This window comes from Daldinia childiae (genome assembly GCF_008694065.1).
Source record: "Daldinia childiae strain JS-1345 chromosome Unknown Scaffold4, whole genome shotgun sequence".
Classification (NCBI taxonomy): domain Eukaryota; kingdom Fungi; phylum Ascomycota; class Sordariomycetes; order Xylariales; family Hypoxylaceae; genus Daldinia; species Daldinia childiae.
The window spans coordinates 49,505-63,426 of NW_022984645.1; the positions used below are offsets into that span (position 1 = coordinate 49,505).

The 13,922-nt window shown below is 45.5% G+C and overlaps 4 protein-coding genes across 4 annotated transcripts; 1 reads left to right on the top strand and 3 right to left on the bottom strand.

The window, feature by feature from the left end:
* Positions 1-1,483: 1,483 nt before the first annotated feature.
* Positions 1,484-2,809, bottom strand: GL218_04329 (Calcium/calmodulin-dependent protein kinase type I; the record flags this gene model as incomplete). The annotated part of the gene is made up of 2 exons (XM_033580927.1): positions 1,484-2,521; positions 2,609-2,809. 2 exons carry the CDS (start codon positions 2,807-2,809, stop codon positions 1,484-1,486), a joined length of 1,239 nt encoding a protein of 412 aa, XP_033435525.1.
* Positions 2,810-3,822: 1,013 nt separating this feature from the next.
* On the bottom strand, positions 3,823-6,460 carry GL218_04330 (uncharacterized protein; the record flags this gene model as incomplete). The annotated part of the gene is made up of 5 exons (XM_033580928.1): positions 3,823-3,913; positions 3,982-4,242; positions 4,294-4,482; positions 5,624-6,007; positions 6,072-6,460. The coding sequence occupies 5 exons, from the start codon at positions 6,458-6,460 to the stop codon at positions 3,823-3,825; spliced, it is 1,314 nt and encodes a 437-aa protein (XP_033435081.1).
* Positions 6,461-8,137: 1,677 nt separating this feature from the next.
* On the top strand, positions 8,138-10,675 carry GL218_04331 (putative RNA-binding protein C3H8.09c; the record flags this gene model as incomplete). The annotated part of the gene is made up of 3 exons (XM_033580929.1): positions 8,138-9,317; positions 9,369-9,548; positions 9,603-10,675. The coding sequence occupies 3 exons, from the start codon at positions 8,138-8,140 to the stop codon at positions 10,673-10,675; spliced, it is 2,433 nt and encodes an 810-aa protein (XP_033435082.1).
* Positions 10,676-11,063: 388 nt separating this feature from the next.
* On the bottom strand, positions 11,064-12,155 carry GL218_04332 (putative letm1-like protein; the record flags this gene model as incomplete). Its single annotated transcript, XM_033580930.1, has 1 exon — positions 11,064-12,155. One exon carries the CDS (start codon positions 12,153-12,155, stop codon positions 11,064-11,066), a length of 1,092 nt encoding a protein of 363 aa, XP_033435079.1.
* Between the last annotated feature and the right edge of the window lie 1,767 nt (positions 12,156-13,922).

Genomic DNA, 13,922 nt, shown 5'->3' on the forward strand with positions numbered 1-13,922 from the left:
AGGGATGATGTATTGTACTTCGTAGCTACATGAGGCCTTACTTTTTCTCACATCAACTTTAGCTGTCACACCAACAGCTTCATCTGTATCGATACTCCCGTAAGGTACCGTAATAGAAAGCCCTTAATGACATGGATGTCCTAAACATTGACAGGGTAGACATCAGTACTTCCATCTTATCTCCTTTTCCTGCTTTTTTTTCTTCTTCTTTTTAGACCACAGTAAACTGGGAACTAGTTCGGCTTCATTAAAGAATAGGGAGCGTTGTGGGGACGACATGTGTTTTCATGATGTAAAAAAATCATGCTATTCTACAATCTCGTATGAACAAATGGACCAATATAAGTTCATGGGAGCTGAGATATAAATGTGTATGTACATAGACACATATGATATAGAGGTAGTGTAGGAAAGACACTCTTGCCGGACTGCCGGGAAGTAAATATGCCTATGTAGCGAACCATCAGAGACATCTCAGATGATCATATCGAAGATCATCACATGCCTGTTCAATACCAAGCATACTATTCCCCAAACAGACCTAGACGAAAGAAGATCCATCTGAAAGATATGCAAATCGCTATTGGTATTTCCATATTTAAGCTAACTCTAGCTCAACCGCACGCACTGCTACGCTGGCTTTTGCGACTCATGAAGGTGACCAACTATGTATGCATGCATGCAAATGAGAATGTCCCATTATGGTGCCATTACTCGAGTAGATACATAATCTAGCAGCTCTGGGTCATGGGATGAAGAATCAGATATCGCTACCGTCTTTCAGTTGCATTATGTGCGTGGCTATTCAGGATTATGATTTGTCACTGAGGAGATTTGTTACTCAGTTGGTCGTGTCGATGCAGTCTGCATCGCAGGTAAGTTTACATACCTCATTAGGTGCCACGCACATAACGTATATATGTAGAGACACCGGTGGCTTTCTTACGGATCTTATGACATGTTCATCTTGACCAAAGTTCCACCCACGAAGGCCGACGGATGAGCCGCAGTGGTTAACTCCGAAGGTGCCTATTTAAGCTCACTTCATCATCGTCACAGGCTAAGATATATATGCCTTATATATGGCATCTCTTGTCTTGCGTCAACCTTACATTTCAGTAATTAAAAAAGCAAAATTGTTAATGGTAAGATTAATACCTCGAAGTAGCTATTCCGTACGGAGCTTGGGTTATCCTAATTACAACACCGCCATTGCAAGATCTATATCGCTGTATCTGCCGATATTCGCTCGCTATCCAAAAATGCGACTATCAATGCGCTCGCTACCGCTATCTTTCTCGTTCATGTACATAATCGTACTGTAGTCCATCTCATCTCTTCATAAAACTAAAGGAGTCTTCAGTCTCTCGTCTCATCCACATATATACCATCGCTCTCTCGCAAGATGCAGTCTAGATAAAATTATCCCCCTGTCGCCTCAAATAGTATGCAACTCCAACTCCCGATATGATATAGTGCCGCCTCACCGTCGTGGTTGGCTGGCACTCCATAGTCCTTTCGATGTTTCAACCACTCGGTTAGCAGCGACGCCGGGTCTTAAACTCGCAGGTACGTCCGACTCGGGGCCCATGCCGCCCATATCTACGTCTTCGTTCTGCGTACTCGAATAGCCCGAGTCACCTTTGGCTACCTCAGCCTTATCTAACGGGGGGGCGCCCTGCTTCGGCTCTGCCGATCGGGTGCCGTCCATCAAGTGGGCATTCGCGTGGCCCTCCCGTAGCTTGTTGATGGCTCGCACCGTGTCGATAGCTGCATGTAACGTTTTACGCGCGTTGAAGTTCTTCTTGACTGTGGGGAGTAGGTTCTGGCCTCTATCACCGTCACCGCCCAAGCTGTAGTCGGCGACGAAAGGATGAGATAAGGCCTCGTGCGCTGTCATGCGCTTGTTGGGGTCGACGGTAAGACACTGGCAAATAAATTCTTTTGCGTTATCGCTGACACCGCGCCAATATTCTACTGGCTGAAAGCTATAGTCAGCGTTTAGGATCGCCTGCATTTCGTCAAAGTCGCTGTCGCGGTCGAACGGCGTGTATCCGCACAGTAAAAAGTACGTAATAACCCCCATGGCCCATATATCAACTGGTTTGCCGTGGCCCGTCTTCTTGAAGATCTCGGGCGCCATGTATCCCGGGGTACCGCAAGTCGTCGTCAACACGTGGAATTGCTCTTCATCCATAATACGCGACAGGCCAAAATCGGCAATAAGAAGGTCGGCGTTATCTTCGGGGGTACGGAAGAGTAGGTTCTCGGGCTTAAGATCACGATGTACGATTCCGTGGTCGTGGAGATACGCAACGGCAGATAGTGTCGCGCGAATCAAGTCGGCAGCATCAGATTCATAATACGATCCTTTGCGGCAGATCCGATCGAAGAGCTCCCCGCCGAGCGCGAGATCAGTTACAAGGTAAAGATTGTTCATCGTCTCGAAGTAGTCGACGAGGGTCAGGATGTTTTGATGACCCATCGAGACTTTTTTAAGGACGGCAATCTCATTTCGAACCTAGTGCAGTGTATAAGGTTAATCTTCACGCGCCGTTCCGAGACCATGTAGAAACCAAGATGCAATCTAAGAAGAAATAGGACGCACCATATGTTCGCGACCAGCCATTAGTCTCTTGTTAATGACCTTTGCGGCATAGTAACGACCGGTATCAATGTGTACACACTCCTTTACAACGGAATATGAGCCCGCGCCCAACGTCTTTCCCACCTTGTATCTACATGGCTGTATTTGGGGATTCGGACGAGGAGAGCCGTTACTCGGAACAGACGCGGCGGTGGCAGCCATTATAAGTGATGGGAGAGGTAGACCCGTAACTATAAAAACTAGAAGAGGCCTTATGAGCGATATATATGCTTGGATGGTAGAAACGTAGGACGAAGTTATTAGGGTAGAGTAATGCAGGGTCTTGCTTGTAAGTAGAACAGATTCGGTGGATGCGGAATGTCGATCAAGGGGTGGTTATCGTCATTTAAAGATAACAATAAGTTAGTCGCGCATATTTCGAATAACTTATAATTTAATGAGCACTTTGTTATAAAAGGAGAAGATAATCTGTCGACTTGACTTAAGAGAATAAGCCAGACGGGTTAACAATACGAGAGAAGGCTCCGATGAGAGACCAAATCGAATTAGCCTCGGGGCGGATGTGCGCCGTCGATCCAATCGGGAGGGGCTGGGCGCAAATCCGCTGGCTTCTAATCGTAACGCACGTAGCAGTAGAACACTGATACGTGTTGGGAAGTACAAAGCCTTTATAATAACTTCCAATCTTAGGGAGTATTTTAGGTGTCTTTAAGGGTAGTTGACAGATGTTGTGTTTTGCGAAATGAGGAAAGCTGAGACGATTAGACGGAAAAAGGGACTCAGCTGTTGTCCCACTTTTATGCCCCTCCTTCTTGGCGTTTTAGTCAGCCGTAAAGAAATAGGTGCGTTGCTTGCTACGGTGGGGGGGAAGGGATAAAAGAGATAGGGGGGAAACTTCTTACTTCATATAATTAATCACATGTTTTCTATTAGATTTTTCCTATGCAAATATCGCTATATCGTAGTGTGTAATAGAATCATATAATATACATTTTTATGATGCCACCACGAGTACTCAGATTTTATAGACGTTTGCTTAAATATTTTCCCCTCGTTACATATGAACTATTCCTTGTCGATTTTTTCGGAGTCGGCGATTAGCAGTAAGCAACTTTAAGCCGCCCACATAATTCTCGCTCATTAACAATAAACGCCCAGGGTACATACTCCGCTGTGTTAAAGTCCCTCAAGGTGAAGGAATTCCTACATCACATTTACTCATCAACTCCTCTGCCTTTCCGAAATGCCTTTTTAGAACTTTGCTCTTTCTTTGATCTAAGTCTGCTCTCGCGAGCTGACTTCTCTCTAATCCGCACGCATCAGTGATAGCACGCAAGGAGAAGTCTTAGAAATAGGTAAGAGGACCAACTTACAAGGCCTCGTATTTCTTAATCTTTTCGCTGCTGGTCGTTCCCGGGACTTGTTCCCCATAAATCTTCCGCAGTTCTTCTACCAATTTCAAGTGGTTATCATCAGTATTGGCAGATCTGCTCCGTTGAGTTTGAGCTTGAATTGTGATGGAGTCGTTCCTTTTTGAATAGTACTTTGAAGAGCGCAATGCCAAACGAATGAGTTTTGGCAAGCCTCTAGACAACTCCTCGATTGACCACACTGTTGTAGCTTTGCTCTCGGTTCTATTCAAATTAGAATAACTTCGAAGAAATTCACTTATCAGGTGTACTCACTTGTTTACATGCTGGCCCCCAGGCCCGCTTGACCTAGAGTAACTTGTCTGACCCTTTGGCAAGTTATTTTCGGTGAACGAGGCATACCACTTTCTAGCTTCGGTGAGGTCATCTTGGTTGAATGCAGCATCATATGCTCTGTGTTGTATAGTGCGTACAAGGCAATGTGCTTTGTTGAAAGTCCTGAACCTGAGAGATAGGGTAAAATTGCTTGATATAGTTCGTAGTATAGCCATCAAGTGTGGAATTTTTATATATGAGTTGTCTTAATACCTGTCGATGCTGTTAGATCAAAAGCCTCTTGAACTTTCTCAATTGTGAGTTATTACATATTGGTACCTAGGTACTTGTTCTAAATAAATGTGGGTCAGCGTTGCCCCCTATTCATGTCAATAGCAAGATATGACTTCGACTGCTAAATAATACAACTATAATCTTAGTAAACTTACCTCTCAAGTAATTGTTTTAATTCAGCTTAAATTTATTTCTTAAGATTACCATTGCATAGCATAACATATTTTGTAAATTATAACTCTATCCTACTTTTCCAGTGACGATTCAAGCGTACCTACAAAAAGAAGATAGAAAAATCAAAAAGTCAAAAACAGTCAGACTACCTGTAAAGGCTCTCTGAAAATAGACAAACATTCTAGTTTATTTCTTATAATTCTATAGGAATTTTTCATTACGGTTTCATGATATTTCGGCCGGCTTGCAGCCAGCATAGAAAGTGATAGTTACTACCGTCTTAACAATAGACATTAAGATACATATAATTTTCGTAGAAGATATTAAGATGATAGCGATATGAGCTTGGATAGGAATTAGTTATCCTACATGTATCGCGAGTAATTTATCACATGAAATATAGATAAGGGACAACGGTAGTAGTTAAAGGAGCCGTAGGCTTGTCCATATCTAGCTTCTTCATATATCGGCATATTTACTAGGAGAAGATTGATAATGGCCTAACATGAGAGAATTGATGAGGATGGACTTTATGGAGCTACATTTAACTGGTTTACAATATAAAGTATAGATATTTATGATTTCCATTCCGGTTAAAGTGCTATCGTGGAAGCCCTTAGATTCTAGTAAGATACCTATCGAGGAAGTAAGCTAGAACTTTCGACCTTTTTAAGAAGGTCCTCTAACTGCTTAGCGACGAAAGATGGATTGTCCTTTTGGATAAAGTGTCCAGACTTTGGTGCGATAAGTGGCCCTTTGGCTCTTTCTAGATCAGTCAGCCTACAGAGTCCCTCATTATACTTTTCCCACATACTGTTTCTTGTTAGCCAAATGTTCCATTGGGGAATAATCTTTCACTTACGGCTGAGTATACATAGCAGCCATGTCCAAGGGTATCTTCATCGTATCCCACTCTTCCTGCGAGAATTGTTCGAGCTCGTGGACTACGACTGTCACCCAAGGACCTTTATCCAAATACTTCGACCCCTTAAGCTTTGGCATCGATGGATCGGGAAGAATATTCTTGATATCCCGTCGATCAAATCCCTCATTGTTCTTCGCGCTTGCTGAGAATATCGTTATCATCTTGCTGTAAGCAGCTTCATATTCATCAAGCGAGGTGCCAGGGGGGGTCATCTGTTCTAGATTAAAGGACGGGTCCTTCGGATTCGGCCAGGTGCTTTCGTAGTCAGTATTTCCAGGGTTGGAATCAAGGAATATGATTCCTTCGACAACTCTAGGATACCTAGCTCAGACATATGTTGTCAACTACAAGGCTAGCAGAAAGATGTAAGCATGTCGTGTATTACCTGTCAGCATATCTCCGCGCAATATGTGCTCCTATGCTGTGATTCATAAAAACAATACGTGAGGAGCGATCGGGACATCGAGTTTGAATCAACTCGTGGAGATCATCGGTGACATCGTCTAGAGTGTGTGCGTATCCGGGATCCTTGTTCGGCCAGCTTTCGCGCGGATCTCTTGCAGAGGCACCCTGGCCAAATCGATCATACGTAAGTATCCATGGCATAGGAGAGAAGCCAGATTTGCGTATAAGTTTAATAGTGGGTTTCCAACCAGCCTGTGTCATTCCAAGGCCGTTCAAGCAGACCACAAGAAGATTGCTTGCTATATCGCCTTGGTAAAGCTCATAGGCAATAGGGGCGTCTGGCTTGGAAGGGAGTATAACGGTAGGCATGTTGGACTATGTAAATGGCTTTAATAAGCTACAAATCTGGAATAGGTGCCGTCACTGTTATTGCCTTTGTTGGAAGTGAGATAGTAAAAATATTTGGGGGTTTAAGGGTAGAAAAAACTTATATGTTAGATCATGCTGGACAAAGGCCCCCGCTAATGCTGTATGTAAGGGGTAGGATACTGGGGGGCTATGCGGAGTAAATAAACTATAACTACGAAGGGATATTGCAACTGAAAGTTTGAATCGATCAACACCTTGCTTGAGTATATGTATAGTTCAAAATATATTGGAGCCTTGATGTGTTAAAATTAGAATGTTGTTAAAGAGGTAGTACGATCTCTGCTTCTGGATCCTTCCCGCTTCTTTTTTGATAAACCTTTGATTAAAGGGCTTGCTAATGTGTGATTAGCATCATCATATTATTCTAGATCTAAATAGAGGTAATTATTATATAGCTCTATAATATTAGGTAGTCTGATTAAAATAATTGACTGGCTGAGAAGCCCTTGCGACTGTGAAGGTATCGATGATGAGGGTTATCACATAATAACCCTTCTTATTGGTGACCTTGTTAGAAGCTAAGATGGCATTTTCTACAGTCAATTGAACTAAGTTAATAAAATATAGAAAATTGAGTGTGATCGTGAACTGTTTAACAGTATTAATAATGAATTACCAAGTTCGATAGTTGAAATGTTGTTGAATATTCAAGTAGCAAAAAGGGGGAGTAGCTCCTACGTCATACCACTCACTAGGCTACATATGTAGGTTAGGTACATATACGTATCATATATCTATTTAAGCGAAGTAATTAGTGGAGATTCTTCAGAAGAACTGTAGCGGGGCTCACTAACTCACTAAGTAACGCACGGATCACGACTAACGCTAAATGGACCAATGGCAAGAACAGAGTTGATGCTTCTGTCCAAGTTTTACTAGAGGACAATTCCTTTTTAGAAAATTTCCTGCCCTCTCATTGTTAAATTATTAAAGCTCAAAGCTCAAAGCTGTCCAGCCTTGTCTGTTTGCAAAGCCTCAAACGCAAGCGCACCCCTCCCAGCTTTTTAAGCTTGTTACCCAATTCATTGATTGCTTGCACAGTCGAATCCTCTCTGATAATTCTAATTTTTGGTGTCAATTGGATGTTATTGTGTCATTAATCGCAGTCGATTCTTGATGCCTTGGTAACATCTTGACATCCATCACCCATCACCCATCACCCATCACAACATCAAAAAAACTAACAGACCTCACACGCGACAATAAAAATTAGACGGACCTTGGCATTATTTCTTCTACACTTATTCCAAGTGTAACATTGCCTTTCACCGTCTACACACTTACATACCCAACTCACCACCAAACCAACGTCCTTCATCTAATATTTACCTATTTCATCCACCGTCTTCCTTTCTTACCAGCTGAGTCTTAAGCTGCCCATTGATCCAGTTACCGTGACCTCTGCCAACGTTGATAGCCCACCACCTTGGATGGATCAACCCTAAGACGACGTCATCAGCTATCCAATATATCTCCATTCCTATTCCGGAGTTTCTTGGACTCATCTAACCAGCTCTGACGGCGGTCGGGCTTAGTTCCAAGGCTCACAACCCTGGTGCCATATCTTGATTATAAAACAGCATTCTCTAGACTATCTTATCGCCTCATGCTACCTGAATGATCGAGAAGGCCCCTACCCATTTGGCAACTGCCGACCTTACTCCAGTATCTCCGGCACCTCTTCATCTGTCCTCTCCTGTAGTAGTACCTAGCCTGCAAGACCAGGCTGACACGCTGTGCACAATGTCGCTCTCCAACAACAGTCAGGTCCCCTCCGCCTCTGTAGCAGCCGTGGAACAAGTTGAAGCACCATATCAGAACAATTTTCCTGCCAGCACCAGTCAAAATAATACTTACAGTGCCGACGCTACTATTTCACGTCGGGACAGTTTCGCCGATGATATTAACGGCGCTGGGAATCAGGGTGAAGGAGCTGCATGGCTCGGAGGTGAAAGAGACGCCCAGCATCCTAGTCAGCAGAATGGTGCTGAGGTCCAGCAAGATGTATCCAACACGATCGAATCCAGTATTAGTTCTGTTACGTCTGATTCCTTGACAAATGGTTCTGAAGTCGCCGCTCCTTCATATGACCTCTCTTCCTCAAGCCCTGCTCAGTCCGTGCATCAGCCCGCCCTAAACCTGAGCCCATCAGGAGCCCAAGAGCCGCAAAAGCCACAAGAACAGGCTGTAATTAATTCGTCAACGGACGATTCCGATGTACCTCAGCCACCTTCAGCAGCGCCCGCTGGGGAGGATGATCGCCCATCAAATGCTGCCAATAATGAGCAAGACATTCAAAACATGCTCGATAAGATTATAGGAAATTCGTCCGTGGGTAATGCCAGTCAAACAGCGGTTCCGCAGAGTTCTGCTGCCAACATTTCTGCTCCCCCGCAAGCAGTATCATTGCCACCTAGACCCCCAATGCCGCAGTTCCCTGCCCAGCCATATGTGCATCCTGATGATAGTCTCAATTACCAATCAGGATTATCCTATCCTAATGCCAACGCGCTATCTACCCTTCCACCCCCTCCTGGCACATATTCTACTGGGGCTCCCGGAACGGCTCTAGAAGCCCGTAATAGCCTTCCACCCCCTCCAGCCTCATCTATTAATGCCTTGCCAGTTCATTCGTTCCCGGTACCCCAATTTGACCCTGCTTATGCTGCCGCTACAGGTACTCCATCGCATGCTTCTGACCACTACCCACAATGGGAAGCCTTTCTCCAGGAAGAACGTCGTTACGTATCAGAAGCCAAATGGGACCGTTTCCCAGAAGGATCAAGATTATTTATTGGCATGTCTTCATAACCTAATCGCAATGGGTTGAATCCTAACAGTTATATAGGAAATCTATCTAGTGACCGGGTCTCCAAGAAGGAAGTCTTCGATATATTCTCCCAATATGGACGCCTCGCACAAATTTCTCTCAAACAGGCGTACGGTTTCGTACAATATCACACTTTAGAGGAAGGTCAGGCTGCTATGGATCACCTACAAGGGATAGAAGTAAGGGGTCGTAAAATTCGTGAGTCCCCCCGGCCGAGTTGGAACGATCTGTTAGGTGCTAATAAAATTATAGATCTTGAATTCTCCCGCACCCAAAAGAAGGAAGGAGATGGAGAGAGGCGAGGAAACAGGGTTAAGAAAGAAAACGAACGCCACGACAGTGGACGCGGGCGACGTGATGATTATCGCCCAGGTCGGCAGCCATCGCCGAGGCGGGGAAGCCACCGACAGCAGACTTCTTTTGATGGTAGCCGCGGTTATCATGACGACTATAACACCCGTGCGCGATCAAGATCTCCTGGTTATGGAAGACGCGACTCGGGTCACTACCGTCGCCGAAGTCCTAGTCCCTATCGTCGACCTCTATCTGAAGTAGAGCTCGATATTCCTCGTCGATATGGTGGTGATATTCCAGATGTGCAGTTTATACTACTCCATGAGGTCGACAGAGATTTTATAAGCTGGACCGAGAGAGCCTTTCTCAACCAGGGTTTAAGGGTGCAGGTTATGTTCCTTCATCCTCATTTAACTCGAGAAGCTGTGATCCAGCGTCAAGTGATGGAAGGCGTCCATGCGGTCGTCGAACTGGATTATCGAGCACAACAAACTGGTGCTATCTCTATGCAAGTATTCAATCGCTCCGCTGGACACGCCAGTGTCCAGTATGATCAATACCAGGAACTCGATCCCAACGTTGCTGCGCAGCTAGTCTGTCGAGCCAAATCTCAAGTTCAACCACACAACACTTACGGCGTTCAATATCCGCCTATCCAATATGCACAACCCCCGCAACCGCCTTACCTGCCTCCGTCATATGCTGCCCAGCCCTATCCTCCCGCTAATGTTCCAACTGGTAATCCAAGTGGCTCATTAGATAATGCCACATTGCAAAAGATCCTAGGATCTCTCCACAACCAACAAGGTGCTCCACAGGGTTATCATCCTGGGCAATCGGCTGGAGGTGCGCCTGTTGATGTGAATTCGGTAATGGCAAGTTTGGGAGGAGCCCATAACATGGGCACTGCTGGACATAACCAGCCTCACAACGCAGGTTATCCGCCTGTGCATCCGAACGGTGCTCCCGGTGGCGATTCTTCACAGCACGTCCAAAACATCATGGCACAGCTGGCGAGATACCGGCAGTGAGCTAATTACCACTGTATATATCCTGGGAGGAGTCATTAGTCAATCCCGTTTAGCATCTTGCCATTATGTGCAGAGTAGATGGATGCATCGATGGGATTTATGGACTATGTGTTGACGCTTTGTATGCATTAGAAAAGAAGATAGCTTTTGTTCACGACATGAACATAAACGTTATGATGACAACGTTTGCCGAATTGAGCTGATTGTTGTATATTGTACAGTGCTTTTAATGAGCTAGATTTTGTCTGTGCCTTTTGCCTTTTTTATACGCCCGGTATAAATATATAAATATACATGACCTTGAAGCATGACAAGAGTATGGGGTCATTGATGAGCTAGGCAAAGTAGGACATATCCATAAACCAAACACTTCATAGGCATATGGTTTTTACACCCTCCCATCTAAGCTAACTAATGTCTCCCTTATCTTCTCCTCAGCTCTCTTCAAGACCGACTCTTCCAAAGCAGAATCTGACTTTGCTGAGGCCACCCCCTCAGGAGTAGTCTTGCGGAGCCATTCCTCTAGTCGACTTCTCAACTCGTCCACCGGCTTCCCTAGAACATCGATACCCCGGTCTTCGCACGCAAGCAAGACCTCCTCGTCAACAAGAGCCTCTACACCTCCACCCTCGCGCAGCATAGCATCATCAGCCGCGATCCGCGCAATGGCTCGCTGCGTCAACGACGCCGCGAACGGGCCATCCAGACCGATCTTATCCCACAGGGAGCTCGTCAGCCCGAGACTCCGGCATATGTGGCCGTTGCTGGCCGGTTCGTTGCCCTTTAATGGGTCGGGCCGGTAGCGCAAGCCGCGGAAGCTGGCGTCCCGTCTGGTCTCGGAGATGCGCCGTAGAGCATCAGCCTGCTTGGGGATGCGGCAGGTAAGCGGCGTGAGGCGCGGGAACAGCAGCACCACGAGCGGGGTTAGTTCCCCGCACACGATGAGTAGGACCCCGAAGATGGGGAGGCGCGAGAGATCGTGGCGTACGCGGCGCCGCAGGAGGACTTCGGACCGCGTTGGGAAGGATATCGAGCCGGGGATGGGAGGGGATGGGGTGGAGGCGGTGGGGGATTGCGAGAGAAGCTTTCTGTTGGTGAAGATGGCGCGGAGTCCGGTCTTGTAGAAGGTCATGTATGCCTTGCCGAGGTGGTAGAAGTACGTGAATATCGAGGACGAGGGGTCTCGGGTCGGTGTATCGAGAGGAGGCGGGCGAGTCGAGGCTGGTGGGTTGAGGGTTGTCGAGGCGGGGAGGGGAGATGTCAAGCGCTCTGAGGAGACGACTTCAGATGTCGATTTAGGTACTTCTTTCACTTGCGAAGCTGTCGATGCGGCACGGCATGGGCCTGTCCGGGATATTATCTGCCATTGCTTGGAGGTACGGCTCGTAGCGACTCGAGAAGCGAGGGTATATGACGACCCATTGGGTCTAAGGAACGGAGAGTGGACGCGCGCGATGCGCAGGCCAGCGTTGAGGGTCATCGAGGGGAGGGGGCGTGCTGTGGGATGTTGTCGTAGAGCCGCGGGGAGTATATAAAAAAAAAAGAAGACTGAATATCGGGAAGAGACTGGACTAAGGCTAGAAATTCTGGGTTGATAAGCTTGGGTATTTCGTATCTAAGATAGGAACGTAGTTGTACGTGCTGCTACGTCAGTGAGAGCGGTTAGTGGAGATCTGCTTGGAGATAAAACTGATCATGCTGTTATCGATTATCGATAAGACATATACATAGATCCAACATTAGATAACTTCGCTACTTCTAAGGTATGTATTTTTTTCTGTATTTTCTTTAGTAATCACATATTAAGTCTGTAATGTATTTGATTCTTTTTTATTTAGATAATGTTGGCGAGGTAGCGTTATATCTAGGAGGTAGATATACTGATTCTCTTATTAATTGTCTAAATATGTGTAGAGTACATATATTGTTGTATGCATGTTTTCAGCTTTATCAATTATCTGATAGGTCTATTAAACCACCCCTGCTCTCAGGGCTTACTTGAGGCTGAGATTCCATGTGAAAATTGTCACATACATCTCCTAAACCAAAGCTAAGAAAATGGATGTCCTCTCTATCCTCGTTTTCTTCATCCCTGGTATCCCCCTTTTCCCAACTTCTCGTTTAGACAATGATGAGGCAGAATTGTTTGAACCCTCACGCCGTGGCTTCAATAAAGAATGGGTAACCCAAGGATCAGATGGGACTAGTATTTCAGTCGAAATTGATGAATCATATGATATAGCCCGAGATTCAAAAAGAGGCTTCTCTGCGCTTGTGTCGGGGTTGTGGAACAACAATCTGGAATCGTGGTACCGACTAGAAGGTTATGATTTCCTTGACACTGACGAATCTCGCGGTTCCGATAAAAATAACAAAAAGTTACGGCCCTATATTAAAGACTTAAGGAAGTTTGTTAAAGGCCCCGATAGAAAATGGGGTCGGGCGGTTCGGGCCATACGCTGTATAGCTATTGGAGATGGGAACTTGAGAGGTAATAATACCATAACCCCATATACTTCAAATTTGCCTCAAATTAATACTCTAAAGTTTCAATCTCATGCGGAATTATTACATCCACATCAGTTCGTAAATATTTTGCAAGGCATCCCGACCGCTCTCATATTGCCACGGAACGGTTTGCATCAGAACTCATAAAACTTGATGACTTATATTGCAATCTAAGAACAAGGGAAAACCAGAGGCCTCTATTTCTTTTGCAATGCCAACACGCCGCTCTAAATATATTCACCAATTTCCTGGAGTTAATGGTAATAACTTATACCGATCGCCGCAGCCGGGACTTCGATCCTCGCTTATCTGGGCTTCGACGGTGGCAACTAGAAGCAATTATGAGCGACTCCCAACTCTATCGGGAATTCTCAGATTGTGGGAGTGAACTAGTAGCTACGATAGAGTCGTTACTTGACATGGTCATGGGTATAACAGAAAAAGAAAACGACGACCAAAGGACCGGGCTCTTAGTACTTGACAAGATTCTCCGGGGTTGCTGCAAAGACGTTAAGCTACGCCTAACTAGGTTCTCCGATGGATTAGAACACAGCCTCAAGTTCCTGAGTATGGCTCGAGAGTTAAATCAGTCCGGCAATGTTCAGAATTTGACGCTTCTGGCTACCATTTTTCTGCCCCTATCACTTGCCGCGGGTGTACTCAGTATGCAATCAAGATTCAAAGACTTGGGGACTTTGCTATACGACTTCTTCGGCGTCGTAGTACTACTGGCGACTAT